This window comes from Sander lucioperca, chromosome 7 (genome assembly GCF_008315115.2).
Source record: "Sander lucioperca isolate FBNREF2018 chromosome 7, SLUC_FBN_1.2, whole genome shotgun sequence".
Taxonomy (NCBI): domain Eukaryota; kingdom Metazoa; phylum Chordata; class Actinopteri; order Perciformes; family Percidae; genus Sander; species Sander lucioperca.
The window spans coordinates 8,277,163-8,298,354 of record NC_050179.1 but is presented as its reverse complement, the minus strand read 5'-3'; the positions used below and the strand labels follow the sequence as shown (position 1 = coordinate 8,298,354).

General features: G+C 40.6%; 1 protein-coding gene across 4 annotated transcripts; it reads right to left on the bottom strand.

Moving 5' to 3' along the window:
• Positions 1–8,224: 8,224 nt before the first annotated feature.
• LOC116038688 (transmembrane and coiled-coil domain protein 3-like) lies at positions 8,225–20,164 on the bottom strand. 4 transcript variants are annotated; one of them, XM_031283268.2, is made up of 6 exons: positions 19,922–20,155; positions 19,261–19,300; positions 14,141–14,276; positions 11,362–12,332; positions 10,947–11,082; positions 8,225–10,509 (listed from the first exon to the last, which is right to left on the bottom strand). In XM_031283268.2, the coding sequence occupies exons 4-6, from the start codon at positions 12,288–12,290 to the stop codon at positions 10,207–10,209; spliced, it is 1,368 nt and encodes a 455-aa protein (XP_031139128.1). In that variant the 5' UTR covers positions 12,291–12,332; positions 14,141–14,276; positions 19,261–19,300; positions 19,922–20,155; the 3' UTR covers positions 8,225–10,206. The 4 variants fall into 4 exon arrangements, with proteins under 4 accessions (XP_031139128.1, XP_031139127.1, XP_031139126.1 ...); XM_031283267.2 differs by lacking the exon at positions 19,261–19,300 and having other exon boundaries at positions 19,922–20,164; XM_031283266.2 differs by lacking the exons at positions 14,141–14,276; positions 19,261–19,300 and having other exon boundaries at positions 19,922–20,162.
• Between the last annotated feature and the right edge of the window lie 1,028 nt (positions 20,165–21,192).

The window sequence follows — 21,192 nt, the reverse complement described above, 5'->3', positions numbered from 1 at the left end:
TCTCTCTCTCTCGCTCTCTCTCACACACACACACACACACACTCTCTCTCTCTCTCTCTCTCTCTCTCTCTCTCTCTCTCTCTCGCTCTCTCTCTCTCTCTCTCTCTCTCTCTCTCTCTCTCTTCCACTGCCTGGTTTACCCTCTGCTAACTATTTTTGCACTCTTCTTTCAACTTCTTCCCTCTTTTCAGTGCCTCTTCCCCCACCCTTCGCCCCCACATACACCAACAATCAGGTTTAGAATCATGTATATTACAGTAAGGTATGATAATTCTTTTTTTAAATAGTTTACAAATAGTTTTGAAATACTTTCTAAAAATCCAAATTCTCCAAATTAATATGGAAATCTTGGACTTTCCCTTTGATGTCATAGTAGATTATTTCAAGTGTGAAATAATTTGAGAGCTCAATCCACCAGTGTGAAAGAGTTGACAAAATAGTAGATCTCCAGTGAATAGCTAATCATTTGGCTGCCAAATGCTAAATGTATATATATATATATATATATATATATATATATATATATATATATATATATATATATATATATATATATATATATATATCATGCAGATTCCAACTGGCTTGTCTCGTTTCAAATAAAGAATGTCGAGGATTTGAATATATGACAACAAACCAACAGGTTTCCAAAAGGAGCTCAGAGGATCACAGCACCAAAACATATGCAAACTATTTCTTTGCATCTTGCAGCGTTTACCATTTATCTGTGCTTTACTGCACATACTGCACGCACACGCTTCCTCAAACACTCGTGTGCGTTCGGCCTTGGCCCCTAAGCCAAATGAATTGACCTATAATGAGGTCCAGACAGGCTGTTCCAGTGGAGGCTGACAGCTACCACTGCAGATAACTGATCATTTCCCCTCCATTGTTCATTTCCTCCCCTTGCTGACTCTCTTTCTATCTCTGTTTACTGCTAATGGAAAGTGGCTCTTATACTATAAACAGCATCTGAAACACACACACTCACCTCCATTTTTAACAATACTCTTCACCCACATATCTTTCAGTCTCTGTCTGTCTCTCTCTTCAGCTGCTATCACATCTTGCAACTTCTGTTCAGTACATAAGGAGCCAAAAATATGAGGTGTGCCATGAAACAGTCTGAAAATATGTCAGCTTACAGAGAGAGAGCGAGAGAGAGAGAGAGAGAGAGAGAGACAGACAGAGAGACAGAGAGACAGAGAGACAGAGACAGAGAGAGAGAGGAAAGGAGGGCCAGGCTTAACCGTTGGTTGGCCCAGTAGGAGGATATACCTATCACAGCGCTGTCAGAGAGCAGGAAGTGCACACAGATGTACACACAAACAATATAGTCACACACATTCTCATATGGAACCTGCAGACATCTGAAAGAGGAAATGTTTGAAAAAAAGAAAACAGAAGTTAGTAACGGAAATAGAAAGAAGCAGAAAGTCTGAGTCTCTACATTTGGTTGTTTGTACCAGTGATAAACAGTGATGTCTCAGGGACAGACAACAAGTAACAAGGGATAAAAGGTACCAGACTGAAAAAGATTGATGTCCGCTTATAAGCACTTCCTTCACTTCTATGTGGCTCTGTACAGATTTCCTCAGGCAGCTATAATCCCCAGACAAGGAGACTGAAGTCATCCCACAGTCTCCTTTACACACACAATACCAGCCACACACACACACACACATACAGGAAAGGAGAGCTGTGGAGAGAGTTGGCTGACAAGGTGTTGATAATGAGCTGTCTGGCTTCAATACACCCATATGTCACTCAAGTGTGGCAGGAGCCTGGTTGCAGACAGCCACAGAAGGAATGCAGATACCAGATTAAACCATGGTCAAAGACTAAAACAATTCTCACTGTTTGTTTCAAACTGCTTGCTATTTGCGAAAGTACACTGTTATCCCAAATTAGTTGACTAAAATAGAAATTTGCGTTGAAACCCGTTGTCTAAAACGGTCAACGTTTTTACACAAGGTGAAACTTAACAGGTCAAGTTGTATTAACACAGAGCGTTAAGTTGATGCAGTAGACAAATCAAGTTTACATTAGTAGTCATTTCTAAAAATCATTAGTAAACATAAATACTTTTTTTTGGAGTCATATTGTCTTAAATAAGTTTTAGTTTAGTAACTTTAGTGTGTAATTGTTTCATATAAATGAATGTCTGTTACATTCAAGCCATTGCCAAATGAGTTGATACAAAGCTAATTAAGAAAATCAGCTCCACACAACTCTCTCTGTATTTCTCAGTATGGCTATGTTCAGAAACTGGTGTTGTCCTGCGACTTTCGCGAGCAGAAAATCGACTGAAGATAATTACCTCTTCTAAAGAGTCCATCATGGTTTTTTTTTTAAATCCTACGTCTTCCTTGGCTACTAGCAACTGTGTGGAGGAGGGGAGGGGTGGGGTTAAAGAGTATAGAACTCTTTGGTGGGGGTGGTGCGATCACAGAAGGCTTGTATCATGTGAATGCGTTTTAAGTTGTGTTGTCATTACTTAGAATTCCTCATGGGGGAGACAGAAACTATACACTATAGCTTTAAACGTGCAAAGAAACATAAATAAAAAACGTTAGGCTACTTACAAATACTAAAGAAATAATTCATTCATATATAAATATTGTTTTTTCTTTATAACAGCATGATTTTTATAAAAAGATATTCAATACATTTGCCCAATTGAACGGAAAAGTAATTATACATATGACATTGTAACTTTCCAATGTACAGTGTGGGAAGTACCACCTAGGTAACCCAGTTATTAGTTGGCCGATTACCACTTTTCCACTGCCCAGCTGCTATCAGTCCCCACCCGGGTCTCGGTCATGGTGCAACAATCAACATAGATAAACTAGGGTGACCAGTCCCCGGTTTCGGTGACCTGTCCCCGGCTGGAGCTGTCCCCGGAAATGTCCCCGGTTTTCACTGTGACTGACAGACCCGAAATTGGAATAAAAGAAAGAAAACATTGACCAAATGTATAGTCGCGCACCTACACGCGCAGGCTCAAGACAGCCAGAGCAAGCGCTGCTCAGTGCTCAACTTCGGTAAAGTTAGAAAGATATTCACAGATTCGAACTTCCGGGATCAATTAATCTGCAGCATCTTTCCTACCGTAGTAAGGTAAACAACGAGCTACAAACTCATTTTCATCAAAACGAGCCATCCTCCAACCTGGAGACATAACATTGGTCTCTACGAGCAGCCGGCGGTAAGACAGTAGTAAGACGAGTGCTTAAGGACGGTCTACAAACTACAACACCGAAAAGAGATACAACAAAAATATTTATTAATTTAATGATTAAATAAGGTAGTGTCTCCAAACTTACCTCAATTATAACTTGTCTCCTGCTAGTTGTACTACAGCACTTACTTTTCAAAAATAGGCATATGCCTAATTTTGGGGAATATTTTTTGCCAAAAACATTTAATATTTGAATAATTAAATAGAGTTGTATCTCTAAACTTCCCTCACATATGTCAAAATTACAATCATGTCTCCAAAACTACTCCACACATAGAAGCCCCCCTGCTGGTTGTACTACAGCACTTAACTTTCAAAAAATAAGCATCTTCATAATTTTGGGCAATATTTTTTTTGCCAAAAACATTTAATATTTGAATAATTAAATAGAGTTGTGTCTCTAAACTTCCCTCACATGTAATTAGTCTTCTGCTGGTTATACTACATCACTTACTTTTCAAAAATAGGGATATGCATAATTTGGGGGAGTATTTTTTGCCATAATTCTTTTTTTATATATGTCATAATTACAAAGAGGCATGTCTCCAAAACTACTCCACACATAGAACACCTCCTGCTTGTTGTCTGAATTTCTTTTCAAAGTGCACCAGACTGAGGCATTTAAACGTTAAAATAGACAAAATTTTCTTACAGAGTGCAGCTCTAGGTCTAGTGATGCCCCTGGGGCAGTGTCCCCGTTTTAAGTTTACAAAGATAAACACATTACCTGTTTTGGAAGTATTTACGCTTCTGAAAATGTCCCCGGATTTTGTCTCAGAAATGTGGTCACCTTAAGATAAACATGAACACTAAATCAACCATACAAAACTAAAACCCAGATAACATAAATGCACGCCCAAAACATTAACAGAACATTATTAAAACACATTTTAACTAGGACAGAAACCATTCAGAACACATTTTTTTCCCATGAGCCTTTGCATCACTTGAGCGCAGAACAGTTCAAATGACCCCGCCCTTCCCATACAGAAACTTAACATCCTTAGTTATCTCTGCTTAATATGATCTGTGCACTGCATACTTAAGCTGATTATTAGAAACAACTAATGTGATTTAGAAATGAATATGATTTTTAACAAAACATGAAAGAATATTTAGTGACCATTTTGTGAAGTTTAATTACAACTAAATCTGGGTTTACAGTGTATGCTAAGACGATTGTTGCTGTTGGAAGCTACACTTTGTGACAATCCCCACCATGCTATAGTTTCCTTTTGTAGTATTTGCAAGAGCCAATGTCTGATTGCCCTGTAGTAAGGGTGTGTTAGAGATGAGTTGTTTTTTCTATAACAGTGAGCTGTCCCACAGAGTGTGAAGTCATACGCAGGGAATCTCTCCACTCATACTGTTGTCTTTGTTGTCCAGATTCAACAATTCATACGCAAAGCACCCACAGCTACGTACAGTATAGACCTCAGGAATGTGAGCCTGTAATTATCATGTAACACAAATTGACACACACAGATGCAAACACACAAATGGCCAACATTTTCTATTGGCAATGCTGTGGTTTTGCATTCAACATCCTCTATTCATGTAATCTTGAGTGAAATTAATGGTTTCATGGGAGTGTTTGAAAAAGATTTGCACAAAAATGTGCATCATGAATATGATTATGTGTGGAATTCATGTGTCTGAGCCTTGGTTCCAGGAACTATTAGAGTGATTGCTGTAATAATTTGTATAGACATTCATAGTCCCTATAGAGGATAGAGGATGAATCGTACCGACTCTGATATTTTGACCACCAAGTTGACATTTTTGGTTTTTAGTGAAATGTGGAAATTGGATAGAATGCTGTGAAATTAGGGGCAGATATCGATGGTGCCCAAAAAGAACTTTGGCAACCCCTTAACTTTTCATCTAGCACCATCATCAGATTACATTTTTAATGTGTCCAATATTTTGGTTTATGAGCAAAGACCTGCAAAACTAATGACATTCCCATCAGCCTCAGCTGTTCTTTGTGTTTAGTACCAAATAGCAAATGTTAGCATGGTGCATAGTCCTAAATGAAATTGTGAGCAAACCAGGGACAGATAGTACTTGTTGTTTACTGGATCTCGAGGGAAATATAACATTGTCTGCAGTGTGGTATCTTTAGTTGTACTACAGCAGTGTGCTTTTAATAGGACTTTGGAGGTTATGGATTACATGCACAGAGAGCAGGAGGAACAGCGGGCCCCATAGTGGGTTAATCAAGAGTAGAATACAGGTTTAAAGAAAAGAGACCTAAACGCAGACACATACAGACCAATAGCAGACATCAGGCATGCAGACTTTAAATAGAATAGACTTCAAAGAGAGAAATTAAAACATTGTTCTTCCAATAATCAAATGTTCAACACAGCAAAAGTACCATATGTTGTTAAATCTCTCAAATCAGTTCTAATGATTATAATGTTCAAATGCTTGTCTAGTGGCAGTGGTCAAATATCACAAGGCTGACTAACATAATTTGCTTTTGGATGCACCCGAGGGATCAACAGGCCATATAATTACTCTCTGGTGACAGTGTATCATTGTTACTGTCAGCTGGACGTGCAATGGACGCTCAAAGCTATAAAAGACAGTGATTCACCCCACAATCCTCTTTACTCCATTGGGCTGCCAGCATTTAACTCCAAGCATCACTGTGGCGCTCTATCGTTGCCTAGCAACTAAAGGAAATTGGAGGTGCCTTTGAATTAGGGCATTTTAAGAGGTGATTTATATATATAAGACCTTGATGATAAATGTTGCAATAAATCTGGAATTTTTCACCAGCTGTTTCCATGTATTCGTCATTGGAGGTTTTAATTCTGGTCACAGACGTCGCAGCGTCACAGCTGCAGATCTTGTGCCTGCTGAGGTATGAGACTGTGGCTTTTTGCTAGATGCAGGGTACATTTTTATGTTATAGTGCAAAAGCAGAGAAAAACAACATGGCTTGTTTTCATGACACCATAGCCAGGAAATGGGAAGGGCCCAGTGACGCAGAGGGGTCTAAATCAGTGCGGAGGTTGCCAGAGAGGTCAGAACTTTCCCAGAATATGAGCTCATGCACTCAGAGTGACTGAAACACACAAACAACACACTTATGTATTTATTAACACACACACATGCAACTAAAATTCCCCAAATTTAAACCAGCCATGCTTAAAGCTAATTCTATCCACACACTCCTCACTCTCTTCTTTGTCTTCCGAGGAGTGAAACAAAATGTGTCCCTCTCACTCCCCCTCAGTAGAAGAGAGTAGGAGTGAAACTGCGGCTGTCCTTTTGGTGGCCTCCTCCATGCAGGTCCCATCCCCTACGGTCACCATGCCAACCTGTGTGAGGAAGAGGCTTAGCTGTGAAGCCCAAAGAGACTTGATGAGGTCCTGGGATAATTAGCAGCTCATTATGGAGCCCAGTGAATAGGCCAACAAGCTCTAGGAGCCGCAAGAGAAAGTGCAGTGAAAAACACACAGGGCCGGACACATCAAAGGGAAGCGCTCACTTTTCAGATCACATAATACAGAGGAGAGAGAGATTGGGAAAGAAAATATTGCTCTCCATTCCCACCTACAAATATAGCTCATAATCCCCATTTTTAAGCCTGTGTGTGTGTGTGTGTGTGTGTGTGTGTGTGTGTGTGTGTGTGTGTGTGTGTGTGTGTGTGTGACTGTGTGTGTGTGTGTGGGTGGCTGTGTCCATGTGTGTGTTAGTCAGGATCTCTGCATCACACCAGTATTTCTTCTCCCCCAGAGGCCTTTAGTTGCTCCACAAATGCACGAAACACAGCCCGTCCACCTACACACACACACGCACACACACACGCGCACACACACACACACACACACACACACACACACACACACACACACACACACTGTGTGAGTGCCACATATCCCCAGTTAAGCTATCTGTCTATCTTCCCCATTCCTGCTCCTGTATGTCACTGTGGGTCTATTCCTCTTTTAAGGCATGCAGGCACTAGTCACGCAGACTAAACTGTGCACACAGCTGTGCCAGGTGACCCATATTGCAGTGCCACTGAGTAACCACATACAGGCTTAATTTTGTCTGGATATGTGTGTGTCCCTATTGCTCCCTGGCAGTGATATGCAACAGTACTGTTGATGCTGTTGTATTGTTGAATATGTGTGACATGTTATCTGTTGTTTGACGGTGATATTTCACATGGTGTGTCATTATTTATATTGTTGGAGTTGTGCTGTTGCATGTTGTACCAGCTTGGCTGAAGGATCATTAAAGTGACTGTAATTTAATGAATCCATCTCTCTCTAACCGTCCGCATCCTGGGTACCAAAATCCACCCTGATGGGAACCACACCAGTCACAGTTACAGTCTACAGAAAGCATTCCTGTTCACAGCATGGAGTACAATATGACCTAGATTTAATGTTCATGGAAATATACAGAAATATGCTGCAATGGAGCCCTGCACTTTAGAACATTGTAGAGATCTGTAGAGAAACTGTAGTTTCAATGTTAATTTGTTCCAACAACAGAGGGCGCTACTCTTCCACACTACTTGTGATATTATGCCACAGAAAAGTGTTGTCTCTGTGGAGTATATATGCTGTCTCTGTCTCCTGCGTCTTACTGTAATGTTTGTGTGAAGGGGTGGCATTGGTTTTGACATAATGTAGAATATAAAACCCATGAAGGCTGTTTAAGATGCTGCAGCCTTCCAATATGTGTTTCTGGTATCAGTTGTGTCAACAATGCAGCACCTACACCCTCTAGTGGTGGTGAAGGAGAATGTAATTAATATCTTTTCAGACCTTTTCAGGAAGTTTCAGTGAATTAACAACCTTTCATCTGTTTCTTTTTTTACACCAATGGCACTTGGTGACGTAATCTCTGATTTTCTGACTGTTGTCTACACTACTGAGACTTCACAATACTGGAATGTGTGAGTAAAAAATGACAAATTACCAAACAACTCCAATTCCAAACATCAGCCACAAGTTGATTAAAAAGTCTTGTTTAATTTAACAGAAAGTGTCAGACGAAGGCACGTAATGCATGAAAATACAACTGATTGATCACGTAGTGCACCAGAAATGAATGAGAATGTAAACCAGATGTGTAGTTCTGCATGTAAAACTTCCTCAAATATGTCAAAACAAAAAAAATATGATACAGTCAGTAGAGCAACAGAAAGACGACAACAAACATTAACACAAACATATTATTATGGCAGACAAACGTCCATAGCTTCTTGTGAGATCATCAAAGGCAATGTTTGTAAGACAAAAATGATATAACACATTAATCAGTCAAAAGAATGGGCTCATAGATAATCACTTAGAGCCGGTAACATGCTCCTCTGTCATCAGGGGAGTACTGAAGGTGGTTTGTTGCTTCTTTAATAAAGGGAATTGCATTTTTCCTTGGAAAAATTGTTTCACAGTATAACCCATCGCCTCTTAATCACATTATTAGTAAAAGACAAACATCATACGCAAGTGACATGCTTTGTTTTTGTGTTGTTTGGGTGTGTGCGCATGTGTGTCTGCACTGGAGAGCTGGTGTGTTGATATTACCGCGCTACCAGCACTGTAATGCAGTGGGATTGATTTTTGGCCCTTGAGAGAGGAGACAGCTGGTCTTATCAGAGCCCACCAGTGGCTTCAGTGGTTATGGATCGCTAATGCCAACATAGATGACACTTACTCAACCCCCTCCCCCCACAGCACCAGCACCCTGTCACTGTAAAACATTGATGTGAAACGTTCACTCCTAAAAGAAACATTTAAAAAACAGTGCTTGTAGAAATCAAATATATTGCACTTTAAACATCAGCAACAGTAAACAGAAAACCTTTAAGAGATGACTGACCACAGAGGGCAGACAAGGCAATAAGGAATAAAGAAAAGAAAAAAACATAAAAAAGAAAGAGGATGTCTATTGCCTCTGTGTTTTAGTCTGTAGATTCTTCATTTAAAGTAATAGTTCCAACATTTTAAGAAAATATGCTTAGTATCTTTTTTGCCGAGAGTTAGTTTAGAAGATGGATACCACTCATACCACTCTCATGTCTGTATGCTAAATATAAAGCTACAACCAGTAGCCAGTTAGGTTAGCTTAGCATAAAGACTCAAAACAGGGGGAAACAGCTAGCTTGCATCCGACTACAAGTACCTCTGAACCTCTAAAAACAAACCAAAATCCAGTGTAAAAACAATACCTTGAGGGTTATGTGCCTGACTATTTCTTGTCATTTTTACACTTTGGTTTTTGTGAAGATAAACAAACAAGATGTTTAGATGACTGTTAACTAGTGAGCTTTAGAGGTGCTGATAGGTGGATTTTGTTATCTTTGGACAGAGCCATGCTAGCTGTTTCCCCCTGTTTTCAGTGTTCATGCTAAGCTTAGCTAACTGGCTGCTACCAGTAGCTTCATATTTACTGTACAAATATGAATAGTATCAATCTTTTCATCTAACTTTCGTAGAAAACGAATGAGTGTATAACCCAAAATGTCCAACTAATCCTCTTAGGGTGACGTTAGCATTTCATAACTGTGGCCAACAAGATATTAAGCTTGAGGTTTTGTTTGTGTGCATGCTTTTTTTTTTTTACTGTTGGAGAGATGTTAACGTCAAGCTGAAGCAAAATGAGACAGAATAATCAAGAATAAGTCTCATGAGCACTTCTCTCCACCCTTCTTGATTCTTGTGATGATTTCATAGCAATTCTTAGAGAAGTAACAAAATGTACTGTTATATAAATATTATTTTAAAGGTTAAATGAAAATCGTTAGCAACACACATTCAAGTTCTAAACAAGAAAGAAATCACAAAAATTAAATTTCAGTTTGACTGAAAAACCATGACCTCTGTAAATGCATGGCGATCTTGTGTGTGTGACGATTGTACAACCAATCCTTAGACAGTCCTATCCTGACAACAGACAGTGTCCATGTTTCTGCAGTATTATTTTCACTATCAGGCAGGTACCAGCAACCTGTCTATGGCATACTGTAAACGGTCCCAGTTCTTCCAGAATATGGTCAAAAAACAAACTCCCAGGAAGGTAGCTACCACTTGGTGCCGACTCCTCATCAGTGGAGCAGCAAACTTGGCAGCAGTGGAGACACACACCAGGATGACGGTGATGATGGCCAGCATGATGTTGATGCTCTTTCCCAGCAGGACCCGGGCATCACGGCTCTCAAGCTGGACCGTCTGCTGCTGCTGCTGCTGGAGCTCCAGCTTGGACACTCGCGTCTGACACGACTCCAGAGCCTCCTAAGAAAGATGGAGAGAGAGACTTTGAGGGCCTGAATGTTTCCCAAATGGCTAAAGGGCATTTTGCTGACCTTTTAATCCTCAATTAATCAAATTACCCTTGAAGACTCATCAGCAGAGGCACAAGAGGACAGAGAGGATACATGTCAAATGACAAAACAGACTTTTTTAGAGTGCAACTAATACATTCATCTCTACATGGTAATAGCCTCATCACTATGACTAATGACAATAGACTTATCAACGGATGTCAGACAAGCTTCAGCGCTTCATGTGCTGAGATTGTACTTTAATCTAAAATAATACATTTGAATTTACTGACTCCTATCTGACCTGCCTGCTGATACCCATCCCTAATGACACACAGATAACACCACATGGTCTGCAGTATCCATTTCTGTCAAGCATCACTACATAATAGATACACTATGGCATACCTGTATGTCACTGGCCCTTTCATGAGCCTGGTAGGCCACCCTCTCCTCGATGCTGGCCAGTTCCTGCTTTAAATTAGTCATCTCGTTTTGGTGAAGTTCTGTCAGGTCGTTTAGTTGGTCTTCCAAACGCTCGTACCTGGTAAAAGATGCAGAAATATTTGTTAAAAATGATAATTTATAGGCAGATTTGAATGTACTGTATACTCCTGTCCTGCTGATGTTAATGTAATGAATCTACTATTTAGTAAATACTTGTCTCCAAATTCCATTAGGTGCTATGGTTGTTTACATTTTGTGTTTTTACTATTCTTTACTGTTCTGAACCTGAGAACAGAGATAGCATTAGACATTAGGCCTGGTGCTGGTGCTACCTGGTGCTTGAAGGAAAATTAAATATTAAGTAATATAAACATACCTGTATCTCTCTTCCTGCAGTGTTTGGCTGATGATGCCATACTCTTTCTTGAACTGAGCCTTTATTTCCTCCATATCCTCCTCCAGCTGGCTCTGGGCATCTTTGATCTCCCTCACCTCCTCCAGGCACAGAGCCAGTTTGCTCTGGCTGTCTCCCTTGGCCTGTTGGTCCTGGCCCTGCGCCTGCACCGCCGACATTCCCCCTGTTGGCTGCCCGTTACTGTCTGCTGAAATGGAGGCGCTCCCCGAGGAGCTCTCATCATCACTGGGATACTTGGGCTTGCCCACCATGGAGGTGCTGCTACTCAGCCCCTTTCCTGCACTGTCAGTGGGGAGCGGTGAGGAAGCATCCAGAGTGGTCTTGAGGTGGGCGATGTTGTCAGCACTGCCAAACTTGTTCCTGATAAGGTTGGCGAACTCTCTGGGCTTGCTGAAGAAGAAAGGAGGGGAGAGGGAAACACCTGGGCCAATGGTCTTGATCTTGTCCATGGTCGGGTGTCGGCCACTGCCAGTCATATCCCTCAGCAGCTCTCTGGGAGACTCCCTGGGTAAGGTAATGTGTTTGACAGTAGATGGGTGAGGGGATGGGATGTGGTGGGTTTCACTGTCTTTCATCTTTCGATGGTACTGCTCTAGCTTCTTTTGCATCTTGGCAATGTTTTGAGCTGACTTCTGGTTCTTCTTTTCAAACACCTGCTTGATGCGCCCTACTTGCAGCTTGTCGGCACTGTTCACCAGCTTCAGGTACTCAGCTACGTTCTCGTCCTGGGCCGTCTGCTCAATCTTCAGCTGCTCCGTGACTTTTAGTATCTTCTGCTGGAGGTTGTCCAAGCAAGAACGACTACGCTGGACCTCGCAGCCCACCGCAGGACCAGGACCTCCATCACTCAGATCCAGGTCCAGATTGTTCTCTGAGGAACCCCGACGCATCGACCCAAGGATGCTCAGGAAACTGCCCTCAGTACTCCGGTCCTAACAGGAGAAACAAAGATCAGATACAGATACTGTATTAGATATGGAGAATTTTCAGGGATGATCTTTTACTATGGAAATGTGTCTAAATAGCAAAACAAGTCATCTGGAAAAGGTAAACAACAACTTAATTTCCAATCGTATGCATTACAAATGAAAACTGCATTCAGTTTTAAATTGGACCATATTTTCCAGTTTTGACAATTATTCCTCTTGGTTATGATACAGTATTTTATCTCACAGAATCAAAAGAAGCTGGTGAGTAAAATGTTGGGAATGGTGACCAATAAAAAACAAACTAAGAGCCGGGTAATAAAACATTTTATTTAATGTTTGTTTTTTGGGACGTTTCTGAATTTGCTCTTCATATACATTCTACATAGTGAGTCCTCTACTCTATTCAGCTTTCCTGCTATTGTCACAGTGGGACCATCTGGGTGTGTATGTAATGCTATTATTCGGCACATCTGTTATGTTTTAGGAGCCAGAATTTAATCCTGTTTGTTTACAGTATAACACACAGATTACACAGATGACAAAATTCAGATAACAGCTATTAATGTGTGTGAAAGAAGTGGAGCATGTATATTTAATGTAGGTCAGTGATAATGTTACACAAGGCCACAAGGCTCAGGAAATCCCTTTTCCAGACACTGTTTTACAGTAAATCACCATGTTCCTGATAAAAGCTGAACATTACGTACGCCGGTTTCTGCCTGATGTGTTAATAGTTCACTGTCGAGCAGAGATGTCTGCTGTAGACTTGAGGAAGTGAAAAAGAATTAATATGGCTTAGGTAAGCAAATTTAACTATGGCAGGAAACCTTAATACCTCACATAAAGAGGAAACTGAGGAAAGCTGTGAAGACAGAATTTATTTATTCATTTTTAGAACAATAGTTTCACGTCAAGTGTAAATGACACTGCAATTAATCTTGCAAGTTGATGACAGTCCTACACCAGTGTAATGACAGGAGATGTAAGCTGATCAAGCTTAACACAACAAAGCACTATGGGCTGTACAAAGCTGCACTAATCCTAAACAAATGTAACACAGCTAGTTTTAAGCAAATAAACAGATCACAGCAAACTCAGGCAGACTTAGAGTTGAATCCTGCTTAGCATTCCCACATCACCATGTAATGGTTACATATCGCATAAGTGCTAAGTACCTTTACAATTTACCTATGCACACCACACACGCTGACACTCCTCGACTCATGACTGTCCGGTGAAACAGGGTTTACCAACAATAGGGTGATTAAGTATGACTCAACGTACACACTGAGTAACAGATAATAATAAAACAAAAACACATTGTCACTCAGGAGGACTATTCCTCTTTCAAACCTGTTGAGCTCAAGTCATCCAATTACACATTCCCATATACTTGCTGTTGCAATGCATTGTGACCGTTACACTCAATCAACTAGTCAAACTTGTTTTCGTGAGGGTGAAACAGTGAGCAAGGATGTGTTGCATTATCTCTGACAACTCCATTTATTACTAGAATGTGGTTTCACTATAATGTGCAACACAGAAACTGCAAAACTAACGTCATTCACGTCAGCCTCAGCTGTTACTTTGGAGCCAATGTTAGCATGCTAAAATGCTAAACTATGATGGTGAACATGGTAAACAATATACTAGCAGTGCTAGCATGGTAAGCATGTTTAGCAGGTATATTGTTGTATTGTTGTATTGCTGTACACTCTAGTCTTGTATGTATATGTATATAGTAAAGTAAAGTAAAATGTAGTTTTGTAATTATGGTGCCTATAATTATACTGTACATACATATCACATACTTATTTATGTATAGTGTGTAACCAGAGAATACCATGCTTCTTTCTACAAGCATGCCTGGGGTATTTCAGCCTCTGTCCTCATCCCACTCTTTCCCCCTCTCTGGCATCTGTCCTTCTTGAACACAGGACTCTTTGTCTGCGGAGAAAAAAGCACACTTTGTCATGTCCTACCTCTGCTCTGTCCAGGACTCTGATGAGCGAGCTACTGCATATGTATTGACTGGCCTGACGTATAGCCTGAGGAGCCCTGCGCCCAATCACAATCCTGCTCCTTCCAGAGTGCATGCAATATCTCTTGACAAAACAATCGGGTTCACACAAAAGCTGTCCTTTTGTCAAACCTGTTTGTCATACAGGAGCCTAATATCCTCCTTCTTCAAGAGGAAGTGTAATGCAGGCTTGTGTGTGGGTTTCTCATATTACCCAGTCTTGCTTCGTTTTCAAACAACAAACACAAAGAGCTGCCTGTTCAACCAGACAGCTTACTGGAACTAAGCTAGCTCCTCAGGCACTCTCCCCAGCCTCAACTTTGAAATGTTCAATATTCTCTTTTGTAGCATTAGTCGCCAAACACAAAACACAGTGGTGCATGTGTATTGCTTCAAGGTGCCATTAATGGATCACTGCTGAGGCCTGCAGTGGAAAGCATATTGGTGCAACTTCCATAGTTACACTCACGCACCTGGAGTAGTAAATGTCAAGCCAAACTTGTATGACACAGCTGGAATGAGGGGCGTAAGCTTTTTCTTATTAAAACAAGATGGCTTTTGGCACAATAAGACCTGATTCATAAGAGCAGCGCAGATAACACGAATAACACAACACAGATGTTTTACACACACTCAAACCCAAAAACGAGTACGCCATTTTTATTAGAAATGTAATAAGCCCATTTCCACCGCCACTACTGCTGCTACTCAAAATTTCTACCCACGCTGACTTACTGCTGGAGAAATCTGAGGGTCTCTCTGGATGAGTGGCTCTGCTAAATGAATTAGACGCATGCTGATGAAAATGTCCTCCCAAATCTACTGAGGAGCTGCCCTACTTTTCACTCCGTTTCTCCCAAACACTTGGATGCAGGTGTTCTCCAGGGGTGGTTGAGGTAGGAGGGTGAAACAGGGCCAGGATTAAAGGGCCTTTGGGGATGGCAGGAGACGATGGGAGGGGTGTAAGCTCAGTAACTAGGGGAAACGCTGCTTGAACAACACGGCAGATGGCAGCGGTAAAGTCTGACAGTTAGGTGAACAGTCCATAACTGACAGATTTAACACAGAGTAGAGTTTGATCAAATAGAATTTCATTTATTGGAGCCAGGTGACCTGTATGAGTGTCCTTGAGCAACAGGATGAACTCCTACTTGCGATCACTGACTGAGATTCTTTGGGATTTCAAAGCTGGACTGTGTGAGACCCATCTGTCTGATCATATGCTTAAAATCTGGTATATCACTATCAATGTGAGAAAATGTGAAATTAACAAGCCAGGCATACGCCCACTGCTGTTTGACTCACCAATTGATATTAGTGTGTCAGTAGAGCAGAAGAAGACAGACAGACAGCAGACAGACAGACAGAAAGTGGGAGACAAAAAAGAGAGAGAGCTACAGAAACCAAAACCTATAAGAGGATAGGAATAGAACAAAGGGGGGACGCTCCCAAACACAGCACAGCAGCGCACATCATCCCAATCATCATCATCTCCATCTAACAGGATCTACAGGAGGCCCAGTGTGCCCCCAGGGAGCCTCCCTTACACCTCAGCCCTGTTTGAGCCCCCTCTCCCCCACGCTGCCCTACATAGCACACAGCGTCTGTCCAACACCATGACCCATTTAATATGCTCTGACCTCGCTAGACAGCATAACATAAAGTTCCAACTGCATTAGCCTCAATCTTAACCCAACAAGGGAGAGCTTTGTGTTGTTCTGCTTGAGAAATCCGTCCAAATCTTCGAGCTACATTTTGGGGGCAAAGTCGAGGGAGTCGATAGAAACAGATGCTACTTATCTAGCACTGCAGTGTGCTCTTTCTTAGATCAATGATCTAGTTAGCGATTACATTTTTCATGCAAAAAAGAATGTCTGCTCATCTGCCCACTGCAGCACTAGAAGAAACAGGCAAAGCAGCAATTCAGCATTGCTGAACTGGAGTGAGGTGAAAGCACACAAATTATTCCGAATTGGGTGGGTATGTAGTGTAGTGGTTGAACTGAGCAGTATTAGTGAAATAAATATTGTTTCAGACAAGTAGGACATACAGAAACTGAGCCTGTTTCTTGTTAAACTCGCTGTACCTCCCTGTTGGGAGGGGTCATTAATAAAATGCAAACAGGACATCACAATCCCAGCTGTAATTTGGTGAAACCATCAGTTCACAGTGTAGGTTCAGGTCATGCAGGCACACAGACACTACTACAAGCACAGGCGTTTGCAGTGATCTGAGGAACTTTGAGTCAAAATGATGAGGCTGTGGTGTGTGGTGCATAGGGTGTCACTTTTTTAGCGTTCCCTCTCTCGATGCCTCTGTGCACCCCAAACACATGCACACACACAAACACACACAGGGCATTTGAGCTGGCACACTCATTGAGATGGAACAAAACCGTCCCTTCAGCAGAGAACAGAACCACAGAGGGGAAGAAGCCTGCGGTGCTTATTGGTATTCCCTCCAGCTGATCCTCATGGATACAGACACTCTCCCACTCAGAGCTCACACAGGGAAACGGGAAGAAAACCACAGAGGGAGAGAGTGAGAGCGACAGGGAGCAAAACTTGATTGTATGAATGCTGACCCAACATCTCCTCCTCTCATCTGCATCCCACAGCTGCCTACGCGGCCACACTTTGATCTCAAAACCTTTCTTTAGAAGCCAAACAGTATGCCTCATTAGAATAACAGAGAAAATAAAACTATAGCAACAGAGATGGAAGTCTAGAGTTTCCTGAATGACTAATCCCCCAGAGGTCAGTGGAGTGAATTGCTTAAGACGTATTCGCTATTATCTCATAAACAAGCTGATTCAAGACTAAATCAATAGCCCATTAACACTCACAGCATCTGCTTGCCCCCGTGGACTGGGAAAGTATTGAATGGGATTCAATTAAGATAAATATGCAACTATATTCAATGCACTGATTCAAAGTGAGAGAGAGCCAATGACATAGCAGGGTTGGTGAAGAGTGAAGTAGCCATTAAAAAGCATAGACCTTAAAAAAAAAGAAAAAAAGGGGACAATAGTTGCCTGGAAATGATTCATAACATACAGAACATAGCATAATAAAAGTTTGCTAATTATACTGATGTGATGGCTAATGTGTTGTGCCTTTTGTGGGGTGATATGTTAGAGAACCAATACAGGTAAAGCATAAGGTTCACGTGAGGACAGACATGTCACTGAGAAATGGCACTCTACAGAGCCACTACCCTGTAAAAAACTTAACTGAGGTGTTGCATCATCTTTGGCCTCTAACCCACTATATCTGCTGCACAATGGCTTTTTGAGGAGCAAAACTGGAATGTTATTTGCTGCCAACAACAGGAGGAAAAGAATAATTACACAGTAATAAACCAGCCAAACAGTCAGATATGTTGTTCCATTATATTGTGTTGGCAGTTATACCACAACCGTCTAATTGTTTACTTGAGAAGCAGGCTCAAAATGTTTGTGTGTGACTCTTTCAAGCTCTATTCCAGGGGAAATGTTATTGATTTCATTCATTTATGGTTACATTTTAATCTAAAGTATCTGCAATTGTTCACATGGCAGCAGGGGATTTTTAATAAAAAGCTAAACAGGCCGAAGAAAAGCTGCCAGAGCTCCCTATCACATGCATGATCCCTTTGAAGCCTACAGGTTTCAAGAGTGGCAGGCCTGGAGGCTCATACATATACTAGGAAGAGAAAAAACCTGCTGCACGATACCTGACTGACTCTCTGATTGCACAAGACAAACACATGACAGAGCAGTCCTCTCCTCTGTGTCACTGACTGAGAGCACCTGGCTTTATAACATACTCAGGTTGAACTGTCACAACACATTAGGGGATTTTTATGAGCATCATACATTAAAATTGTCACATGGTTGGATGTTTTTCCCCAGTTAGTACATGTTGAAGGTGTTTTGGTGGTTGTTTTAAGATTAGAGGGACTTGTATGTTGTAAAAATATTTAAGGCACAAAGGCAACTTTGTGATTTTGGCTACATAAAAAAATTGACTAACTTGACCACATTTCTGTGTAAAGACATAAAATAATATAAACAGGACAGGACATTTCAATCCCCTCTTTACTACACGCTTTGAATTAATGTTGACAAAACATTAGCACTCATTACAGATTTTGCATACAATTATTATAGTGTGTTAAGTGTATGATATTGTAAGAATCTGTGTGGTAAATAAAGATTGTGTTAAATGTGTGTTAGAATATCCTTCTACATGACACTGTAAATGTCAGGATATACAAAATAGTTAACATGAGCCACCACTACACATCAAATAAGGTGATGTCAGGTTTAATTTTTTTTTCTCTTCAAAAACTAGGTCAGGCATTGAGTCACTGAGTGGTCACATAAAACAGAAACACCTGTTAGAGTGATGGACTCTAACAGGTGTAACAATAATAATTTCCCACTGGGATTATTAAAGTATTTCTGATTCTGATTCTGATTGGAGTGAAAAACAACTGGAATAACTTAAGACTTTCAGTTCCTCTTGTATTGGAAGGACAAATTTTAAAAAACACCTGCAATGTAATGCAATACAGCATTCCCGCAAACTACAGCATAAAGGAATCACCATGTGGATGAATAAACATCTATCAAAATCACCAGTTTCAAATCAAAACACAGGTATTCATTACAGGACTGGGTCACTGTACTTAGTCTTCAGAACTGCTCGTACAAACAACTCCCCACTGGAGCATAGACTGTATATAAAGAGCTCCTGAGCAATAAACCTGCCATGACAAACAGCAATAGACTTGTTATGATGTTTAGATATAAAAATATGGAATTATGATACTATTCTAACTCATTGTAGGCCTACCCCAAAATAACTTATAAAAGCCCCCCAAAGCACTTACAAAATATGCAACTCAACAATATAGTAGGCTACTTACTGTGTAATTATACTTCAGAGGAAAACATTACTAAATTTACCTGAAAGAGAAAGGTTACTGGTTACGTTACAGATTCTGATTTTACTCACAAAATGTAACAATTAAAATAGGATGCATTACATTAAACTATATCCAGTATTAAATTAGAATTGAGTAGGTCGGATGAACGGTTCTAGAGATATGCGAATGACCCTACAGATTCCTTGCTTTAGTAAGATGTTATAGACCAAACTATATCGAATAATCGCTCAAATTATCGACAGATTAAAAAAATAATGTTAGTTTTTAGTGCTAGTTTCGATGTAAGGCAGCAACGTTTTGTTCCGTTTGGATATCGTCAAAATTTGTAGACATTATCGATCTATCCATAGGTCCGGCCCAGGATTTTGTACTCGGAAGTTTACAGTGACAGATACTTCAAGACATCTTGTACCCCTAATACAACTCCAAATTATAAATGATCTTTTTCTACGTTATTTGCCTGAATGTATCACAGGGTTAAATGGTCTTTGTTAGGGGAAATGTGTAGCTTTAAACGACGCAGCTGTTGGTTTCACATGACGTGGAGATCAACAGACAACAATGTATCTCTGGTACAGTAAGGGACCTGCTGTTTATGACACAACAATGCTGCACTCGTCACACATGATAGGCTACTCACCATCCGGCTGCTGAGGTATTTCTCCTCTTCAGATAAACTTCGCACAGACACGTTGGCACTGGGCATAATAATCCCGTGTTTGTGGTCAATTATGAGCTGGTGGTTCTTCAATTCAAGACCGGGACTAGTTTACAACTCACACCTAATCTCGCAACCATGTTGAGCCCCGTTTCTCTCCCCTCTCTCTCCCACATACACTCTTGAGTTCGACTGCCCTCTTCAACATACAAAGTGTGAACCCAAACTCCGCCTTTTTCTCTCTGCATGGAGGCTGCGCGAGGAGGGGTTAACTCTTTCAAAACACGTGCCACTCACTGGTAGATAAGGATAAAAAACAGCCTCGTAATTAGTTTTTGAGGTATGTTTGTGATCAAAAGCAATTTCTTGAATAAAGACATTCCCACTGTCGTCTTATGATGAATGACACTTTAATTTCAAATTAAAAGAGTGTCACATTTTGGGGAGTAAACATAAATTGCATCAAAGCCAAACAGACAAAGTCTGTCACAATACTGTATAAAATGCAGGATTTCTTTTTTTTCTTTTTTAAATCATGTCCTATTTAAATCAGGACATTTTACACATTTACTTACAGACTGTAACTCATGAGTTGTGGTATGCCTACTCAAAAATGGTAGGCCTATTTCACTATTAAAAAAAAAACTATAATAGCCTACTATAAGTGGAAATGCCCAAGTAAGGCACAAGTAGACCTACTTTAAAATTGTAGTTTCTGAGTAAATGTACTTTCCACCACAGTCACTTATACATCACCAATTTCCATTTTTATTTCATCTTTAGAATTATTATAGCAATATCTGAATGATTAAATTAAAGTTAACATAAGAGACAAGCAGTCATACCTAAAGCTCCAAGAGGCCATAGGAACAGTCCAACTGGCCCTTTCACACGTAGTCATTCAGCTTGGTCATTCCAAGCTTTCAGTGTGTGTTAATCCACCTAGTTGTGAACACAAAAGCCCATGTTGCATCACAAATCGCGTAACCTTTTTTAGAGTTACACACAATAAGTTTTTGTTTTTGTTTGGGCTGTCCTCTTTTGTTTGTTCAGAACATAAAGTGAGTGCACCATACACTGACATGCATTAACCTCAGTGGTTCATAGCGGATGAGTCAAGTGATGTAGTGATATGATAGGGATGTGGAGAAACACATTAAAAAGCTACAGGATACACTGGACAATGGCCTTCTAAAAACAGCTGCAGACAATATCATCCATGTGGTCATCAAGTTTTAATGGTCCTATCAATT

Coding starts and splice junctions, on each gene's coding strand:
- LOC116038688 (XM_036003525.1), bottom strand. CDS start 14,425: ATGCACTCTGGAAGGAGCAGGATTGTGATTGGGCGCAGGGCTCCTCAG. Junction 12,333..14,311: donor GAGTCCTGGACAGAGCAGAG/GTAGGACATGAC, acceptor TTCTCCTGTTAG/GACCGGAGTACTGAGGGCAG. Junction 10,510..10,946: donor AAAGGGCCAGTGACATACAG/GTATGCCATAGT, acceptor CATCTTTCTTAG/GAGGCTCTGGAGTCGTGTCA.